We start from the raw sequence: 21,765 nt of genomic DNA, 5'->3' as shown, positions 1-21,765 counted from the left end.
TTAATCATTTTTAAATTAAATTTTTGAAACAATTATTTCATTGAAAATATTTTCCCATATAAAAATATTTAATAAAATCAAATAATGTTTTTGATTAATCCAAAATAATTTATTATTATTTTTACACATTTATTAAAACAGATTGTTACTTAAATTTATCAATTGACCGATTATATAATTTAAAATCATTCAAATAACACATAATTTAAGATTTATTAAATATGATTATTTTTTAACAAAATTGTTACATATTCAGGTCTGAAATATTAATATTAATCTATGGTAAAAATTTGATATATTCTATTAGTTTCGAAAGATAAAAACATTACTTTAGGGTTGGAAATAATGGTTTTTCCTCTGAACCGATACGGTTTGAAAAGAACCGAAATGAACCGATTTTAAAAGTAGAAAATGACAGTTTGAACATTGACCAAAATTTGACTGAATAAAATCTCGTTTGGAAATCTTGTAAATATTTCAAACACAAGGGTAAAAAATGTTTCTTAACACTAAAAGGATAAAACAGACATTTAACATTAAACCGATTTATTTTGTTATAAAAAGGATTGAACCAAATCGGTTCAATCACTATTGGAATGTCTTCAACCTCGAGCTCGACGATTCCGGACTCCATCTCTCTGCTCGAACTTGGTTTCGCCTGAAACCGACGTCTCTGGTCCCAACCTTGGCCGTTCCCGAAAGTTATCTACATGGAGAATACGAATCCGAGGTTAGTTTCCACGATTTTGTCTGGTTTTCGTTTAATTTGAATTTTAGGGATTCGATCGAGTTTTTAAAACAGTCGAATTATGATCTCTCCTTCTACTATGTTATTTTACTGGTAAATACGAGCGTTTTAGCATAAAAAATTACGTGTTTGGACCTCCACCTGTTCTCACGGCGACGTTAGCTGGAAAAGGTACGCCAGCGTCCATGGATGCTCCTGGAGGTCGAACTCGCCGATGAATCGGTGACTCGGTCTCAACTCGTTCGTTGACTCGGTGTCAACTCAGTGGCTAAACGGAATCGGCTCGGCCAACGTCGACCAGTTCCATATTCCTCGTGGCTTTGTCTACCCGTATCTATCGTCATTGGGTAATTCGATATCATGTATTCTGAACTGAATTGGATGAATGAAATTGATGATTGAATTCTCTTTGTGGATCGTCTCTATCGTTAAAATATTTTGAATTTTGGCTGAGAAAATGTGTGTGAAAATGTTACGTAGGGTGTGATTATATGGGATGAATTATTTGAGTTCATTTAAGAACTCTAGAAGCAGGTTCCAACAACCATAGCATAGGCGTTGACAAATTTTGGCTTGATTTTCAGTTTCTGTGTGTAGAGTTGAATTTGTTGTACAAGTAAATTGTCGGAAAAGAGGAGTGCCATACCTTTTGACTAATTATTACTTGTTCCATCTCTTATATATATGTATGTTTATCTAATCTTTCGGGTCCATTTACCCGTTAGTCGATGTAGGAAGTAAATAGTCAGTACTGACTACTGTTGATCGAAAAATAATTCGCTAGACACTTAGATCTCGAAACTGTTTCGTGACTTAATTTAATTGTTAACTTGATTTAATAAAAAGTTTTCGACTCATTTAAAATATGGAATCAAATACACATTGACTACGTGACGAGTCGAATACATATAGCTTTAATCATGTTATTATTTACACGTCACTATCGTTAGCATGCATGACAAAGTTCGAAAAAAAAACGGATTCTCTACTACACGTCTATGTCAATGGCGCGATTTTCAAAGTCGTACAATCGCGTCGTTACAATTATTTTCGCCATCTACCGGCATTTATAAATATAGTGATAAGGCAAAATATACAGAAAAACACTAAAAGTAGCAGTTGCCGGAAATTATTGTTGATACCCTGACCTAGCCACTGAATATTATTAGCATATTGCAGTGTCAAGTGTCATCTACTCTGGGTGTTTTAATTGTATTGGGATGCAAGTTGAGAGCAGCAGTGATTTTATCTGTCCAATCGCTTCTTGGCTCAGGTCATTTCCTTAAAACGCGGCGAAATACACAGCCCTACTTGGCATTCTTTGGTGGGCAGCTCAGGATATCAACATTGAAGTGAGCTCTTGGAGGCTCACATTAAAAGAGAAATATACATATATATGAACAACTCGAACAAGGAATGAATTCATCCCTCCCTCCCTCTCATTGCCAACTTGACACTATATCCTTTATAATACGCCGCAGAAGCACGACTGACCGGTACGGTCTATCGCCATCTTGCCCTGTTCCTCCCCGCTGTCACCCAGCAGCTTTGAACTCATTGCTCAAACTGAGGTATACTTTATAGTTTGAAAACACTTCTATGTAGAATTTCGTAGGCAGAATATATATAACCTAAACTTCAAGAATTCTTGTTTCGAAAAACTTTAACCAGGCCAGGTTTATATTTTTCCTATTTTATTCCTGAATTGATTATGCTTGCTGCCAGTATGGACGATTTCTTCTAGAATCTGAGTTGACGCTTGATTGTCTAGAACTATGGTTTTAGTAAAAAATGAAAACACTGCATAACATTTACAATACTAATGATGTTCTAATTACATCGTTGCAAGTACATTCTTGTATGGTCGTTTTCTTTCTGAGTTGTTGTGTATGCAGGATTTTCCCAAGCTAGCAACCTGAAATTCTAACTCTTGTTCATAAAAAATTGGGGTTTTCTTAAATGGACTTCTCTTCGTTCTCCTCGGTTGACGACTCCATCCTAAGATCAAAATTTGGATGTTTTCCTGAGTCATAGAAGTGAGGATCCAGGGAAGAACTTTGTGGACCATTTGTACCAGGCTTTGGCAACAAAAGGGATCAACACTTTCTGGCAGGAAAATAATATTGAGAGAGGGAAAGATATTAAACTTCAGCTATTGAATGCAATCATGATTTCTGGTGCTCAATTGTGGTATTCACAAGCACTTATGCATTTTCAACAGGGTGCTTGGAAGAGCTCTCTGAAATAATCGATTACAAGAGGAAAAGGGGACATTATCATGTTTGCCCTATATTTTATGATGTGGATCCTTCAGAGCTACGAAAACAGACGTCTGGCAAAATCCTAGAGGCGTTCACTCAGCATGATGAGTCAACTTTCAAGGACAAAACACAGATGATCCAAAAGTGGAAAGCTGTCTTGTCAGAAGTGGCCAGTGTCTCAGAATGGAATTTATGTCACAGGTAAAAATTTCAATTATGAACAAGTTCATTTTTCAGCCATGCCGGGAATAAAAATCTAGAATATTTGCTATTTAGGCATGTAGGTTTTCTTTGAGGAGGGAAAAGCTCAAGACGAATTGAAAAGTACACGAGTATATAATAAGTACTACCTCAGTCTCAAAATACATGATGTTTTGATTATTGGATAATATAGTGAATTTCAAGTCATTAATATTTCCCTCGTGTCATTGAGAATTAATATTAGATTGCATTAACAACTGAGACTTTTCTTGGAAACTAATTCAGCATATGTAGATTCCTAACCAACTATACTTTCTCAACTCCTGGTTTTCTCTTTGAAGACACATTAGAAGTAACTTGCCTCTGCAGTCATCTTAGCATAGATCATCACTTGAAGCCTTTTTCTTCCTTTCTTGTTGGACAATCCCTCAAAGAGTGTTAATCAAGGGAGCACTCATAAGTCATAATTGTATTCCTGCCCACATAACAGTTATTTTCTTATGGAAAATAGAAATCCTTCTTATATTATTATTATTTTTTTAAAATTTAATACTATCATTGACATTAATTAACTGTTTTCCCGAGTTGTATGCTTATTTAAGTGATCCTAAGTTGTAGGCTTGTTTTAGATTCTTCCCGACTTGTAGGCTTGTTTAGGTGATTCCCGAGTTGTAGGCTTATTTAAGTGATCCAGAGTTGAGGTTTATTTAGGTTATTCCCTAGTTGTAGGCTTGGTTTAGGTGATTCCCGAGTTGTAGGGTTGTTTAGGTGATTCTCGAGTTGTAGGTTTATTATCCCGAGTTGTAGGCCTGTTTAGGTTCTCCCTGAGTTGTAGGTTTGTTAAGATTGTTACAGAATTGTAGGCTTGTTTAGGTTCTCCCGAGTTGTTGGCTTGTTTAGTTTCTTCCCGAGTTGTAGGCTTGTTTAGTTTCTTCCCGAAGTTGTAGGCCTCCTGCTCCTGCTGCTGCTGCTACTGCTGCTCCTGCTCCTGCTGCTGCTGCTGCTGCTGCTGCTGCTGCTAATGCTACTGCTACTACTACTACTACTACTTTTCATTCACATTTCTATGTTCTCTCTTTTCACCATTTTTTCATAAAACAGTATTTCTCAAAATGGTTATTGTTGTTTGCTATTTCAAGCCATGAAGCAGAAGTTATATGGGAAGTTGTTCTAGCTATATCGAAAAAACTAAGAGATACATATTCAATTGATCCTCATGATGGCCTGGTTGGTATCACAAACGTTGGAATCATTTGGAAGAGAACATACTAACAAATTCAGATGAAGTCACTTTATAGGAATATGTTGAATGAGAGGAATTGGCAAGTCTACTTTAGCAAGATTCGCTTATGAGGTTTTGTCTGACCAATTTTAAGGCAAAAGCTTTCTAGCCAATGTTTAAGAACCGATTATATCATCGGAAAATACTTGTTGTGATTGATGATGTGGACGACAAAAACCAATTAAGATACTTGGCTGAAAATCATGACTGGTTTGGACGCGGAAGTAGAATAATCATCACAAGTAGAGATGTACGTTTGCTCAAGACTTGTGGAGTTCAACCGGAAAACATTTTCAAGCCGACAGCTTTACATGAAACGAATCACTTCAACTTCTGAGTTTGACAGCCTTTAAAAGTGATCATCCCCGTGATGAGGACTATCTGGATCTTTGCAAATCTGTTGTGAAATATGCAAATGGCCTTCCTCTAGCTCTTGAAATCTTGGGATCTTATTTGTGTGGTAGAGATAAAAATGAATGGAAACGTGCTATAAAAAGACTTAAGAAAGATTCTCAAGATAAAATATTTGATATACTGCGAATGAGTTTCAATGGGTCCAAGAAACTGAAAAATATTTTCCTGGATATTGCTTGTGGAAGAAGTAACAGATAGTTGTAATTTCCATCCGGTAATCAGCATAAGTGTTCTTCTTGAGAAGTCTCTTTCAAAAATCCGATGCAACAAATTTTCTTCTGTTGAAGTTAATGAGTTGTGGATGCATGACTTGATACAAGACATGGGACGGAAAATTGTTGAGCTAGAATCTCCTAACGAACCCGGGAAACGCAGCAGGATATGGAACTATGATGATGTTCGACACATCCTAATAGAAAACGCTGTGAGTCATTTTATTTAAGATCGGAAAATTGCTTCCTTTTCAAAAGTGTGCATTCACTTCAACATTAGCAACATATGAATATTGGACTTGAATGTTATGTTGTTGATTTTTAGGGTACAGAAGCTATTCAAGGCATAGTGCTGGAGGTACATTTTAAAGAAAGATTGCAATTTTACCCTTTTTTTTACACATCCAAAACAAACTTCAGTTTGCTTTTTTTTTTTTTTTTTTTTTTCCTAGGGAGCTAAACAAGAGATTCTGGTCAATGCTGAGGCTTTCTTGCACATGAGAACATTAAGATTACTTATAATCTCTAATTTGGAATTTCCTCATGGTCTGTCATACATTCCAAGCAATTTACGATTTCTTGATTGGCAAGGATGTCCGTTAAAGTTCCTACCATCAAGCTACCAACCAGATGAACTTGTTCGACTTAACATGCCGTATAGAAATATTGTTCAATTCTGGAAGGAATTGAAAGTAATTTTGACTGCCGTATAAAATGGCAGTCAAAATTATGCTGCATGAACATATATATTCTCTTTATTATTTTGAATCTGAACAGGATCTTTCGAACCTAAAATCAACGGATGTTAGTCACTCTCAACTTCTCATCAAGACACCGAACTTGGAAGGTGCTATAAATCTTGAAAGTCTAACGTTTGAAAGGTGTACAAGATTGTCAAGCGTTCACCTTTCCACTGGAGCTCTAAGGTCTCTGACATATTTGAACTTTAAAGATTGTGAATTTCTCGAATGCCTTCCAAGCAGCATAAATGGGCTAAAATCTCTTAAGACGCTTAAACTTTCTGGCTGTTCTAAACTTGAGAAGTTGCCAGAAAGAGTTTTGGAGAATTTGAATGCTTGGAAGAGCTTAAAGCTCGAGGAACTAGGATAAAAAAACTGCCCGACATGTCAGGATTAAGAAATCTTTCGAGGTTGTGTTTAGACGGCTGTGGAGTACTATCAGAAATTCACCCTTCTGTTGGAAATCTACCGAGGCTTGTATGGTTGATGCTAGAAAATTGCAAAATGCTTCATAATCTTCCAATTAATGTAAATGGGTTGAAATCTCTTCAATTTCTCCACCTATCTGGATGTTCTATGCTTGGGAAATTGCCTGACGATTTGGGGGAAGTAAAATGTTTAAAGGAGCTTAAGTTGTACGAAACGGCTGTTAGTCATTTGCCAGCCTCCATTAAATGGCTTGACAAATCTAGAAAAGTTGCATTTGCAAGGATGTGAAAATCTGTCATCGTGCTCATTTTCAGGGTTGGATTCTTTGAAAACCTTAGATTTAAGTGGCTGCAATCTCTTAGATGGGGCCTGTCACGACCCGAAAATCCCCCTAATCGTGACCGACGTCTTACCTTCTCGACCCATAATTAAGACCAGCATAGTACAATATTTCAATTAACAAGAATTAATTTATTACATATCACAAATACTTTACATTTATATCCGATTCTACTAACACGGGATATATTCTAATGGATAAAGAATAAAAAGAGTAAACATCAATTTAAAAAGACAAACTTGGAATCCTCATGCCCTTCCTTGCACAGCTTAATCTATGAACTGCAACGAAAAATAATATAGTATTTGGATGAGTGAACAACGCACTCAGTAAGTACCAAATACAAAATATAATAATATAAAGGGCAAAAGAAACCATTTGGTCCATGTTTTCAACGTTTCTGAACTGGTTAGTCCCCTCCAAACATAAAACGAATTAAATCGTCCCTCAAACGTTAATTTTTGAACTATTTAGTCCCTCGTCCGTTAGTGTCGTTAAGTTTTGCCTACGTGTCAATTTTAGCCAATCAGAAAGCGACACGTGTACATGACGTGTTAAAAATTCCACATAGACTTATCGAACCAATTGAACCGATTTAAAACGAATTGATTTGATTTAAAACAGATTGAACTGAATTAAACGAATCGAACCGATTTGAACCGATGAACAGTGTCATCTTCTTCCTCACGACTTTCTCTCTCCTCCAGTTTCTCTCTCTACTTCTCAAATTCCGTTCTCACTATTCCGGCCACCTCCGGCCACGTTCTTGGTACCAAAAGATTCCTCTCTCCGTCACGAACACGATGGTACCAATTAATGACTCTAACTCGCTCTAAATTTTCCGAATTCCCGAGTCAAAGTTTCGGTCAATTTTTATAAATCGTTCGAACTAGCCTAATTCCTTTTAACAACAAGTTCTTAAGGTTTATAAAGGTTATATATGCCGGAAACGAAGTAAAACAACTAAAAGGAAGCTTCGAAAGTTTTGAGGTAAAACTTGAGGTAAAACCTTTCGAAGCTTTCTTTTAGTTGTTTTACTTCGTTTCCGGTATATATAAGCTTTATACAACCTTTAGAACTCGTTGTAAAAGGAACTAAACTAATTCGAACGATTAGAAAATTTGACCGAAACTTTGACTCGGGGAATTCGGAAAATTTAGAGCGAGTTATAGTTATTAATTGGTACCATCGTGTTCGTGACGGAGAGAGGAATCTTTTGGTACCAAGAACGCAGCCGGAGGTGGCCGGAATAGTGAGTGCAGTAGTGAGAGAAAGTGTCGAGGAGAGAGAAAGCTTCAAGGTTGAAGATGACTGTTTGAACCGGTTCGAGGAGAGAGAAAGCTTCAAGGTTGAAGATGACTGTTTGAACCGGTTCGGTTCAATCTGTCTCGGTTCAATCCGATTTTAAATCAAATCAATTCGTTTTAAATCGGTTCAATCGGTTTGTATAAGGGTTTATATTAAATTGGTTCGATAAGGCTATGTGGAATTTTTAACACGTCATGTACACGTGTCGTTTTTTGATTGGCTAAAATTGACACGTAGGCAAAACTTAACAACACTAACGGACGAGGGACTAAATAGTTCAAAAATTAACGTTTTGAGGGACGATTTAGTTCGTTTTATGTTTGGAGGGACTAACCAGTTCAAAAACGTTGAAAACAGGGACCAAATGGTTACTTTTACCTAATATAAAGATAGACCAATAATCCATACATCCATAGAAATTTCAAAATCAATTAAAAGATTTTTAAAACTTTATTTATTCGAAACACGGAGTGAATATATTTATATTTTTGATCAAATCTCATCATAGGTTATAAATCATAAATCCAAATCCGCTTTAAAACAATGATTTATTGATTCAAACCAGCTAAATTGGTTTTTATCAACTCGGGATCAAGTAAACCGTAATGGTTTATAAATCCAATGAAAAAATCCGACCTTTAACCGGGTCGGTCGGATGGCACGTGGTACCTATATCATGTCTAGGTACAATCGTAACGACGAGTATCCACATCTTTTGGCTTAGGTAGCACAAAGCAAAACCTTCTGCCTCACCACGGGCTTCGTTACACAATAAGTTGTCTGCCCTCAATGACAACGACGACAAGGTCACTCTACCCTCAATGATTAGAAGTGACGGGACCCAACAATAGATAGTCCCATATAATCGTATGGCCATAATATATACGTGTGCCAATAAGAAGTATTTATGCTTCCATTCGATAAATCATATAGAAATCCTGTCTCAAATCATTATTGAAATCGATTTTCAAGAATTTATACGAAAATCATTTACACAATAAAGTCAAATTTATTTCCCCTAATTAATTTTCAATCGTTTCTCAAACCATTTAAAAGTCGATTTTCATCAATTAATAGAAAGATCATGGGTAAAATAATTCCGAAACCAATTAATTAACCGAAGCTCGAAATATCAATTTGGTAGTCACATTTTATCCGCACAGCCACAAAACATTGTTTAGACAATCAAATCAATACGGAATAATTAAAATCTATAATCAAATTTCTTAACATATTAATCAAGCACATATATATACCAACCGCAGACATACGATTTATTAAAAAACGTTATATAAGCATCTCGTGTATCGAATATTTACCTCTTTTCTGATGCAACTCGTCTTCTGAATAATCTCGCAAACGCTCGACTCGATTCAAAACCTACTCGAGAATCAACATTTTATCAATTCTAGTAACTCAACCTAAGAGATTTAAAAGCTCATAGTGTTTTTTCAATATACAAAACAGGACATTAAAACATAACATATTCTGAATCTTTAGATATTCAACCATACATATTTAAAGTTCTACTACCCCAAAAATAAACATGGATTTTAGCTCCAGAAATTATACTTATTCGTCTTTTTATTACTAGCTTACTCAACCTCTAACTATATCCCATTAATTTATTATGATTTTTTCAAAATAACACTACCTGCAGATATTCCACAGATCGACATACCAGCGTTAAAAATTCATATTTAAACACGCTCATTCTTCTCTTACTTACTCACATATACCTTCAAGTTTATTAAATTACAATTTAATCTTTATATCTATTTAATTTTTAATGTAAAGTCATAAAATGTCACAACATCGTTTTATATCTAACCATACGTTTTATTATATGATGAATATATAGATGATATTAAATTAAATTCTTACGTCTAATTAAGTAAAAAAAAATCGGGGCGTAACAGGGCCATTCCCAATGATATTGGTTCCTTATCCTCATTGACTACCCTAAATCTAGCAATAATTATTTGCAAGCCTACCGGCTAGCATCAGTCAACTTTCAAAGCTTGCAGTTCTTGATTTAGAGAATTGCAAACTCAAGTCATTGCCGTGTTTCTCACTCTTGAGCTCCTTATTTAATTTGCATTTGAGAAATTGTGATGTAATCGAAGAGGCAATTCCTGAGATAACATATGTGTCCTCCTTAAGCATCTTAGACCTTTCATATAACAATTTCACTAGACTACCCCCAAGAATTAGCCAAATTGCATGGCTTAATGAACTCAGGCTAGATTTCTGCAAGAAGCTTCAGTCAATCCAGAGCTTCCTCCAAACCTGGGCGAACTCTCCACGAGAGATTGTATTTCTCTAGAAACACTGCCAGACAGGGTGCCAAATGAAACATCTTTAGTGAATTGCTTTAGACTTATGATGAGTCAAGGATATAATTGTTTAGCATTATCAATTCTAAAAGGATACTTCCACCAGGTCAGCTTTAATTTCTCTTTTTCTGTATTGCATGATCTCTCACTCGCAGTTGGATTAATTAAGAAAAGTTGCAGGCTTCAACAGGTTATATCAACAAGTTTTCCTTCATTGTTCCTGGAATACCGAAATGGTTCAGTCACCAGAACAAGGGAAATACAGTAAGGATACAACTTCCAGCCAATTTGAATACTACTAGCCCGTTGATGGGATTTGCTATTTGCATGCGTTGTTTTCGTGTCACGTGATAAGAAACCGAGCAACGGAGATTTATACTGGATTTTCGTTTCGTCAAATAGTGGATGGTCAAAATTGTTCTCTCTGGCATAATTGTAGAGTTCCCAGCGGTCTGTCTAGTCACTTTTTTATACTTTATTTGCCATACTGGCACATAGATGTGAAAAGTTCTAGTCCATTTAGGTTTGTCGTTGACCCTGATGAGCCGGAAATGGAGATAAAGGAGGTTGGAGTTCCTAGAGTTTATGATAGAGACAGTGAAGATTTCGTCCGATCAACAAGCCAACACAACAGCTCTATGTCTTATACTTTTAATGATAGTCTTGACTTGATAAAAGAGAAGCCGTCAGTATTACGAAGATCAATTTGGTGAAATTGGTTGATCTCATGAGGAACAACCACAGCCTAAAAGGTTCAAGTAAATCTTTGATCCCATACTGTACATAGTTTTTTCTCCCTTAAAAACAGTGCCAAAGCTGCAGTTTTGGATGAAACAGCACGTGGTGAAAAGTTTAAAGACTGCGCTGTACCTGGTGTAAAATGTGAAAGACATGGTTGGAATATAAGCTTGATAGCTGCGTTACGGTCCGCCCTGGAGATAGATGGAAACGATCATGATGGTGTCACGAACGAGATTGAAGTATTAACTTTGACCTAACCTATCCCAGAATAAAAAGCCCTCTTTAGGTTATGTTTTCTTCAGTTCATTTTAGTCCTATTTTCAGCTTTTAGCTATTTTTCAATTTCTGCAATTCTGGATGAAATCGATCTATTCAAGCGTCCATTTAGCTAGGAAATGATGCATTAAATTCGTTTGTGAAGTCAATTTTCCGTTTTAATCATTAGAAAATAAAATGCTTGCTAAGATTGGAAAAACAATGGAAAAGGGTTACTGTGTGAAACCTGGAAATTTGCATTTATGAGTTGTTGGGAAGATGTATGGAAGATTACTACTGACAGAGATGTGTTTTGCTATTTGAAGATGGCCTATTTAGTACAACCTCCGTCCTTAATTAATTGTCTCATTATCTAAATTAATTTTAATTAGGGACGGAGAGAGTAGTTATTGTAAAAAAACTGAATTGACCATTTTTATTTTAAGTTGAAGAAATGAAGATGCTTTCCAGCATACGAGTCTATTTTAGAGTATTGAAACTGTCTGCAAAGAGCTCTTATCATTTTCGTAGCTGGATCAAAAGTCAACCACCTTAACTTAAATTTGAAGAAGTTTTAGCTGCTTCATTTTTACCAAGTTACAGTTTTATCTGGATTTAAAATTAGGAAGAAAAGAAGATCGGAGACTAAGAAAACCAGGTGGTTTTGTAATCTTGGTTGTTAGGGTAGATCTTTAGACCTCATTTGGAATGTCGGACAAAATTTAATGGATTGCTATAAACGTATAAGGATACGGATAACTACAATACTATCTAGAGTTTTTGGATGGCATGGATTATTTTGAACGATAATTATATCTTATCTAGAACTACGTTTGGATTGCAAGAGCTATCCGCCTGATAAGCTCGAGTGATTACGCAAACCCAAACATGAAAATTCCATTGCAAGGCATAATTAAATGCTAAATTAACTACAAGTTTTTACACAATCTCCAATCCGAATAACAACTACCGAGTTTCAAACCAAATTACAACTACTACCAAGTTCTAATACTAATTTCAACTAACATGTATCGAGCAGCCTAAAGCTCAGTATTTCCCGTAACAGAGTACATCAACACTGCGAACTTCCTTTGCAATTACAAGCTGCTTCTTCCAACACCTGACATTTCAATAATTGCATAAATGTGAATGAATACATAATCTACATGTCCGTGAAGTGAAATAGAGCAGAAAGTGAATTGAACGTAAGCATAAAGAAAACATTTCTTCATAAAAAAACCAAAATTAAAGTCTGTTTAAAATTTTCAAAATTGCAGCAATCCCAGATTATCTTTACACTTTAACAGTCGGTAAGCTACATTACATTAGTAGAGCTGAAATCAGTTTGTGTAAGCACATGCAAACCTCAAAATTGAAATCACGTCAATTTGCAAGCTTTTTTTTAGAGATGTTCCTCAACAACAATAGCCACATCCTGCTCCAGTAGTAAATCCATCATTTGCTTTCGTGTCAACAAACTCTTTGCTACTCCTCGGATTCTAGATGAAATTTCTTCGCCACTACTGAAATATTTAAGAAATACAAGGCAAAATAATATGACTTTATGTCTTTCTAGCATTGAGTTGACACATTGGGTTTTCTTACCAGTGTAGGAAAGATTGATGCTATTGTAGTATGCTATATATATGATACCTCTAGTATGAGGAAAGAAATCAAAATGTAAATGATTACACTGACCTTGAATTGAACAAAGAGTAGAGCTGTTGCAGTTCATCTAGGATCATGTATGATTCCTCCTCAGACAGATTTTCTAGAGGGCGTTGTTGCGTTGTGAAATTCATCAGAAGAATAGTCTTCAAGACAACTTGCTGAACAAGAAACAAAAAAGTCAAAAAACTTCCTGAAAAAGTAAAAACGATAGCTTGAACTATTTTGAGAACTAGAGAAAAAATGATGCAAATTACCTCAAGGTTTGAAGGATAATGCATGATGCCATCTGACAAAACATCTCCAGTGTTACCTAATCGGCTAATGGCACGCCCAAAACTTCTGGTAATCCATTGAAATAGAAGCTACTCTATCTTTACCGTAATTTGACAAATCTGATAGACTTTAAAGTCATCTTTGCTCTTTTCTGAAAAACTCCCCAAAGAGCCAGAATTTTCCATTGCCGACTGATTAAAAGCATCCTTGCGCTCCTTAAAATTCAATACATCCAAAATATTCTCCTTTCTAGCTGATTGATTCTCAAGTTAAATCCATTGTCACAAGAGGAGTTTCCAATCTTCTCCAGTCATCGGACAGAACTTGCAAATTCCCCTCGTCAGAATCAGGTGTCCAATGTTGTCTAAGGTAATCATAAAACGACCATGGAAGAAGAGATGAAATCTCTCTTCTATGCAGCAAATCAAAAAGCATGTCGCAGTAAAAACCAGTGTTGACACAAACTAAAACTTAATATAAGAAACAACCTCAACACCACCAGCGGATAACAGTACAAGCTCAATTCAGATTTCTCAATCCAACTTATTATCTCTTGATAGTTATAGAGAAGCTTCTCAACCACACTTACGAATGAAATCAAGACATTCTCTAATTTCTTAATTTGTCCACTTGAAAATTAGAGTCGATAGTCCATTCATGATGAATCATCAACTCAGAAAGAGGACAAAGTGGTACAGAAGCTCCCATTGCAACAAAACAATATCAATATCAGAAAGCGCTTCCATCATATACAGGAAAGAATGAAGTGATATAAATCACTTTCTTTGATCCTGTCAGCATTAAAAATATCTTCAAGAAGTTTATGAAATGTTTGACCCAAAGAAAATGAACCTTTTCTGTTCTTTTTAATTTCATCAATGCAAGCTGTCCATGGATGAGTTGTTCCAAATTGTGCAAAAATCAGACCATACACAGAGTCGAACACCTCCCCAGTGCCTAGAATGGCTTGTCAGAACTTTTCCAATCTCATTATAGGTCAATGAAGTTTTGAAGCAAACTAAATCATAAGTTATGTCACTCATCACATGTTTGAACGTCGACGCATCCCGTTCAAATACCATTTCTTTTCACCAATCGACAATCCAAGGGATATAAGATCAGAAACAGATTCTCTACTGATTTTTTATGAAATTTTTGGAGACTGCATTGATAATTGGTTGCCTTGCTGTCCAAGAAACTAGAATTCAGCAGACCCCTTGAGACCTTAAAAATGTGAACAAGAAGCATGCTTTGATAACAGATTGAGAGCTCATTATCCATTGCAGAGCCGTATAAAGCACCGAGGAAGTCCAACACTTTTTGACCGACTGAAAGTGTTTCTGAAGACCAAAACATTTTTGCAGCCATAAAGAACTGGTCTTCACTGATTGTGACCATATTGCCCTTTTCTTCTCTGGGATATATTTCGCTCAACCAACTAGCTTTGGGGATTAGTAATTGAAACCTTGGTTCCTTGTTAATGATGTGTTTCCTAACACCCAGGTAACTCAAACAGAATTCTCTGCTGTTCTCTTGTCCTTTAAGTTTCTGGAGACGTTCAAATACATTTCCACTAATACTCTGGCCTCCAAAAGTTCCAGATGTGAACAAAATCATCTACTAATCCTGCTTTCAACTCGTAGTCGGAAATACTTATCTGAAAATGAGAATCAAGTATTTTCCGAGCAGAACTATTTCACCTGTAATACTTCCGAGTGTTGATGAATCCTCGAGACACTGTTTCAGTTTAAACAATTCACCTAGTTTATCAGAGAAAACATATCCTTGTGCACAATAAGTTGGTGGAAACTGAATGAAACATGGTTGGAAAGCTTCTCTGCTTTCTTTAAAAGCTCATTCTTCTGTGGAAAATCTTTTAGTGGCCAGCCTTTACTAAGAGAGTTGCAAAGTACAAGCTGGTGAATTAGTAATGCTGCTTCTTTGGAATTTTCCAGCCTTCTCCAGCAAAGTAACCTCTTTCTCAACGTCTCCTTTCCTCTTAGCTAAATCTGCTGCTTTTGAAAAATTCCCCATTCTACCTCCAATGGACAGAAGCTCATCAAGGCAATTTCGCTCATCCAGGAAACTGCGCTTCTCATTCTCGGTAGCAAATCTTCTGACAAAATTCATCATCAATTGAAAATCTTTCTTCTTGTGACAAAGTAATGCTGCATCTTTGAATTGACAGCTTTTCCCAGCATACTAATCTCTTTGTCAATGTCTTGTTTTTGCCTTGCGATGTTTGCAGCTTCCAAAAAATTTCCCCATTCCTCTTCCAACAATAGAAGCTCATTGAGGCAAGCTTTCCTCGTCAAAAAACTTCGCACATCCTTCTTAGAGGGAAAGGCTTTAACAAAATCCATCATCAACCTAAAATCTTTACTCTCGTGATAATGTGAAGCAGCGGTCTCGAGAAACTTTTGGGAAATTCTATCAAAATCATCTCTTCCCTTTATACTGTCAATTTTCAATTTCCAGGATTTAATGTACTGAAATCCAACTTCAAAGAATCGTTGTTCCGCACAAATTGTCAAACACTTGGAGTATAATCTACCTTTCGCACATACATCAGCTGCATATTTGTAACATCCTGCAAGAGTGAAACACTCCACAGCTTTTTCCCACTTGGGTGCCTTGAACTTTTCCAAGTAGATTATGCCTGTAAATATTATTGTAACCAAACATAAAAATCAAGATGAGAAAGAAAGATAAATTTCTTCAACATCCTTTTTCTTTTTCTCATCATAGTGAAAGAGGCCTAGAAACTAACTAGATAGTACATGAGTATTACCTGCTTTTTCATATTGACGTGACTCAAAAAAACATTGAGCAGCAAAGTTAGGCTTATCGATGGATTCGTATATTTGAGCAGCCTTTTGCAGATAACGGTCAGCCATATCTGGATTTGAGCGTCTTGCACAGTCTGCAGCAAAGTGAAGGCCGGCAGCCTCAGCCAGTTTTCCCCAATAAGTATCCCCAGCTCTTTCAAAGCACATTCGGGCACTATCGTAATTACGCTGATGAAAAAGCTGCAAGCATCATTTGTAGGAAAATCAATTAACAAGTCGCAAATAACTAAACTTAAAATAAGAAAAGGTTTCATAAAAAAAAAGAAAAAGAAAAGCGATATAAGAAAGTTTCTAGAAATTACTGTAATTCCCCGAGACTTCCATTCTGCTTGGCTACTAGGAACTTGCATCTTTTGAAATGTAGCATCGTCCAGGAGCTCAAATTTAATGAGAGACAGTTTCTTCCAGTAGTCAAAAAAAGGAGCAGCCACATCAAATTTATCCTCGTAAAACCATAATCTCTGTCTTGTACGAGTGATAGCAACATATAACAGCTTCAGTTCTGAGCATAAAGAAGCATGCTTTTCGTTGCTAAATGAAGAGCATCTGACACTGGAGTCAACTAGATTCTGTTCTTTCATGTATTCACATATTACTCCCCACCTCTTGAAAGGGGATGAACTAAAAAAGTTATATATCAACACATCCTGTAGCATGATAAAATGAAATTATAAAATTGAGTACTATAGAAGGATAAAGTCACAAAAAAATAATAAATAAATTATATGTATAATACCTGGAATTCCAGGCCCTTGCAATCCAATATAGTCAGGACTAGAGCTTGCTTCCCAATATTGCGAATCATTTCGTCCTTTGCTTGATCATCCCTCACCAGGATTGCCTGCTCAGCACCAAATCCGACCAAGTTGCCCCCAAAACTTTCAACACCTTTGAGCAGCTCGAAAAAGGAATGGTTTTCATTTGCTTCAAGAAGCACTGGGACTTCCCCTCTTATTAGACTAGTTTCAGGGCTCAACCGATCGATACTAGTCGGAAAGAAGTGATAAATCAGATTGACTACACTCTGAGCCATATTCAGAACACCACTATGGGATCGAAAGTTTCGACTCAATTGAAATTTATCAGAAACTCGACCTTTGATGGAAGTTCTATTATTATTATTTCTAGCTCGTAGGAGAAATTCCTTGTAAAAAAGGGACCTGATGTCCTCAAACCTAAAATTAACTCCTCTCCCAATGGTTTGTGCTGTATCACCAGCAAAACAAAATCCTTCTTCAACATTTTGACAGACATATTTAAAAAGAGCTAGATCAACCATGTTGAGATCCTGAGTCTCGTCTATGTATACAAAGTCTATTTTGTCCCCTCTATATCCTTCATTTCTCAGTCTCCGGTGAAGATCAATCACAAAATCAGCCAAATCATATTCACCACTTAGCCCTTTTTTCTTTTCATATTGTTGGAAAATGGCATAAATTCTCTGCCTTTCTTCCTGGCTTAAAGTTGATATACGACTTTCAGACAGCAAAAGATATTCTTCTCGGCTGAGACAACAACCAGAGCTTTGTCCTTTAATATGAGACATAATTTCTCTGAAAACAGCAGAGGGCTCAAAAGTCTTGGTTAGGTTCATGTTGAAATGAGGCCAATACGATGAACGAAACCTGTCATAATTCACCTCCTTTGTTCTAATAAAAGTACTTAAGGCCACAGATTTCTTTGAGCTTGAATTTTGGCCTCTTCTCTGCAATTGCCTAACTTCAGGAAATGTTTCGAAGAAAGAATTTCCAACTGTTCCATTCAGCATCATCAGGAATTTATTGAATGAGATGACAATTGGATATAATTCCGGTGGAAGCTTGGCAAAAGAATCTGGAATATCCGAGAACTGCGATTCGTAGTCCAGGTCATTGTCATTGCCTGAACTGCTTTCATCTCCATTGCTGGTTGATCTAACATAAAAAATGATCGTAACTTATAGATGTCAATTTACAGATAAAGAAGAAGAAATTAAAAAAAAAAAAAATGTAATATAGATTGGATGCAATTAGGGAGTTACCCTTTTAAGAGAGATATTTGCTTCTTGACAGCAGAACACAATCTAGGATTCACAGCAACAAACATTTGGCGTAAAACGTTATTTTTTGGTGCAGAGATCTCACAAACCTCATTTTGTGAGACAGAAGTATTTGAAATAAGTTGGAATTGAAATCCTTGGGATGCTATACGGTATAGTTGCTCTCTCTGAAATAACTTGGCAATTAAAACAGTGCTTTTTCCGGTACCGGATCTTCCAAGTATGAAAGAAGTCTTATTAAACTGAGCAATCTCCATCTCTTGGTCTGTTAGCTGGAATGGAAGTTGTATTTCTGTTCCATCACATTTAGTGAGTAACTGGTTAACCACGCCCGATGACAAGGCATAGAACTTCATCAGTAACAAACTGTTATTCACACTCATGTTCTCTTCTTGTAAGCATTGTGTTGCAGTTCGAAATTGTTTAATCTCCATGGTAGGTGACCATGTGCCTGGAACTTCCAAATCCCTAAAATTCCATTATTGAAAAATAATTAGATAATGTAAAGGCAGCAGTTAAAAAATAAATAAATAATCACTGAAAACATAGAATGGCACGTACCCCTCGATATATTTAGCCTTGCAAAGGTTGATATAATTCTCGGTGTATGTCCTAAATGTGCCATCCAGACGTTCTATCAAATATTGTAAATCCACTAAGGGTAAAATATCCCACACCTTCAAAACTTGGGTGTATCCGGATTCCTTAATTATTTCAACCGAACAAATGACATATAGCTTTACGACCTTGAATGTCTTGACAATCTGAGAGGATTTACCACAAACTTCCTCATAATTTCTCCGTTTGGGCCTCCACCCACAAGAGAGTCTGAGCAACAAATATAAAACTAGCTTCTTTCTACTCAGTGTGCTCAACTTGGCGAATGATTTCTCGAAGTCATTACTGAAGAGGACCTAATTAATCCAAAAGAGGGAAAAACTTGAATTCTATGGACATACTTATTTCATAAGAGACAACAGGAAAACGATACAGCAAGGCAAGTACTTACCTTCCACCGAGCATCTTTATAAAGTGTGCCTTGAGCATTAAGTAGGTTGCTAAACTGGTATAGTTCAGTTTTCACCTCAGCCAAGAGTTTGGATAAGTCCCCATCATCATCAGCATTAAAGAAACAATAACGATCCTTAGCATCGGAAACTATTTCTTTCCAGATCGATTCAGTATTAAACAAAGTATCTCCATCCCCCAAAATCCAAAGGCTGTGCCTAGCCCGAGTTAAAGCTACATTGATTCTGTGGCGATCTGCAAGAGAGCCGATTGATCCCACATTATTATTATACCTGACAGTTGACAAAATTGCAATGTCAACTTCTCCCCCTTGGAACCCGTCAATAGAATCAACTTTGACTACAAAAATTAGCACTTGTTCTGAACGTCTGAGAAAGTTTCTCTTGAATAGCAACAACTTGAGCACTGTAGGGGGATATCACTCCAACACTGATCAGCTTTCCACTGGCCGAGCCATTCCAATATTCTGCATCAGAAAATAAGTCAACCATATATATCAAAGGAAACCAATGATAAATATAACCACTTTGCAATTTGCATATATACCTTTATACAATTTTCGTAAGAGTTTCACAATAACAGCAACTTCAAGCATGTTTTCATTGGTACTTTGAAGAGCATCCGCCTCTTCTATTCTGCATGAGATATTTATAAACGAGTATGGACCAAAATGTGGACTTGATAGATAGTTGTTATCATTATATCTATTTTGGTTCCTAACAATAGGCGCATTAAATATTTTTCCACCATAAATATGGGAATTAGGAAAGTAGCTTATTGATGGGTGCATCCTGTACTGCATATTCAGAAGATGCCTTGAGTGTCCAATAGAAGTCAATCTCTGAAATAAGCTCCTCCCAAAGCCAGCATTAGCTGAAACCTGTTGATCAATACTATTATGAATAGAATAAATTAATAACATATTTGAAACTATTCCAATTCCCATTCCCACAAACAAAGATTATTTACTTACACGGCTATTTAGCATAACTGTCAATTGACATTCATCGCCGAAAAGAACAACATGCCTAATAACTGGAAGCTGTAAGGGTATAAGTAATTCACACTCTTTAACTTGCTGTGCTTCGTCGACAACTAAAAAGTCTAGGGGCTTCATTGTCATAAAAGGCAGCCTATAGGCAGTTTGCACAGTACAAAATATAAGGGTTGCCTTTTCAAGACATCGATACTCCTCATGTTCTAACTTGCCACTGCCGTTGTCTTGAGAAGATTCCAGATAGATCTCTTTTATGTCAGAGTTACATTTCAGCAAGTTTTTGTCTCCATAACAAACAATTTGATTGTTGAGTAGGCATGAGGAGGTCTCCTTGACTAATCTTTGAAAACGAATTGCCAATTCCACTAATGCAACGTTCGTTGGAGCACACACAAGAGTCCTACAATTTGTTCTAAAGAGAGTGAGCAGTAAGATGCTCAGTGCTTTGGTTTTTTCCAGTCCCAGGAGGGCCCCATGTAAGATCAACGAAAGATTTATGCTCACATTGCAGTTTTTCAAGAGACGACATGACTGACGCCGCTTGAGATTCATTCAATGACTGGACAACTGTTTCAAATTCTTTGACCCAGGATGATGAACTATTCTTCCTTTCACCACAGAGTTTGCAGTTGCTTTTGTCATTCAGAGGGTTATAGCAGAGTACTTGTTCCATAATCTTAAGATTCCCAACACGCATGTGCAGTGCATTCCAGATCCTTTTGTTGGCTGTTACATTCATCAAGAACACAGCAAATGAAGGCATGTGTTCCAAATTCCTAATATGAGGATCTGGAGATATTTTAACGCTAAAAAATGTAGAAATGCCATCATCACCAGCTTCTTTCTCCTTGTTCTCGGAAACTATAGCCAAGTAAGATAATGTTCTGAACCGCAGCAAATCAGAAACAGATTCAGGTTTGGCGTATGTTAAGACAAAAACATCACCAGGCATCATCCTGTAAGGTTCCTGCTTTCCAGCAACAGTAATAGTCTTGTTTCTCCAATAATCAATTCTCAGATCATAAAAATTAGGATTCTTCTTTGAAACTACATTAAAGTCTGTCACTCCAGCATATGGTTTTGAAGATATACAAATATCATTCAAGCATGATTGAAGCTCTGCACGCAAGTCTTCCAATAAAGGAAAGACGAAGGAACTGAAATATTGCTCCACAGATTGAAATGTTTCCGGGATTTTCTCAACCTAAAGTAAGCAAAGCAAAGCAAAAGGTTAACTTCCATTCAACAAAATGCATGATTCTTTAGAAGAAAGTATATTTTTTCATGGAAATAAAAAAGAGAAACACTCATATACCTTGTTGATGTAAAGCTGATCATTGACTATGGAATGTAAAGACCAAGACAGAATCAGATCAGACAAGCTTTTGTAGCCCATCTTCTTCTTCGTAACTGCTTGTTGCCCTCCCAATGTGTTCTTTCACTTGCTAAAAGGTACTACTGTTTTCTTGATTCTAGTTATGTTAATATATGGGGTTTTGATTTCCTTTAATTTTATTTTTATGTCATTTAAGAAGACAAACAGGTTGTGAGGAGATCATGGCAATTCAATGCACTGGACATGTCCGTTTGGATTCCAGAGAAAAAGAAGTTCAACAGTTCAGTCTGGGTACCGCTGCACAT

At 36.4% G+C, this 21,765-nt stretch overlaps 1 protein-coding gene and 1 pseudogene across 1 annotated transcript; one reads left to right on the top strand and one right to left on the bottom strand.

The window, feature by feature from the left end:
- The first annotated feature begins 710 nt into the window (after positions 1 to 710).
- On the top strand, positions 711 to 6,575 carry LOC139882859 (TMV resistance protein N-like; annotated as a pseudogene).
- Positions 6,576 to 15,343: 8,768 nt separating this feature from the next.
- On the bottom strand, positions 15,344 to 20,244 carry LOC139882858 (uncharacterized). The gene is made up of 9 exons (XM_071867115.1): positions 20,101 to 20,244; positions 19,674 to 20,007; positions 19,108 to 19,532; positions 18,660 to 19,012; positions 18,081 to 18,566; positions 16,797 to 17,973; positions 16,363 to 16,707; positions 16,003 to 16,240; positions 15,344 to 15,870 (listed from the first exon to the last, which is right to left on the bottom strand). Exons 1-9 carry the CDS (start codon positions 20,242 to 20,244, stop codon positions 15,344 to 15,346), a joined length of 4,029 nt encoding a protein of 1,342 aa, XP_071723216.1.
- Between the last annotated feature and the right edge of the window lie 1,521 nt (positions 20,245 to 21,765).

Source organism: Rutidosis leptorrhynchoides, unplaced genomic scaffold (assembly GCF_046630445.1).
Source record: "Rutidosis leptorrhynchoides isolate AG116_Rl617_1_P2 unplaced genomic scaffold, CSIRO_AGI_Rlap_v1 contig319, whole genome shotgun sequence".
Taxonomy (NCBI): domain Eukaryota; kingdom Viridiplantae; phylum Streptophyta; class Magnoliopsida; order Asterales; family Asteraceae; genus Rutidosis; species Rutidosis leptorrhynchoides.
The sequence above is the reverse complement of the archived record's forward strand: the minus strand, read 5'-3'. Positions and strand labels throughout refer to the sequence as shown.

Bases quoted from the DNA above. Each gene is read 5' to 3' on its own strand.
- LOC139882858 (XM_071867115.1), bottom strand. From the start codon at position 20,244: ATGAAGCCCCTAGACTTTTTAGTTGTCGACGAAGCACAGCAAGTTAAA. The intron at 20,008-20,100 runs GTAAGTAAATAA...ATTGATCAACAG, and splicing joins CAGTTATGCTAAATAGCCGT to GTTTCAGCTAATGCTGGCTT. The intron at 16,708-16,796 runs GTATTATACATA...ATCATGCTACAG, and splicing joins GCAAGGGCCTGGAATTCCAG to GATGTGTTGATATATAACTT.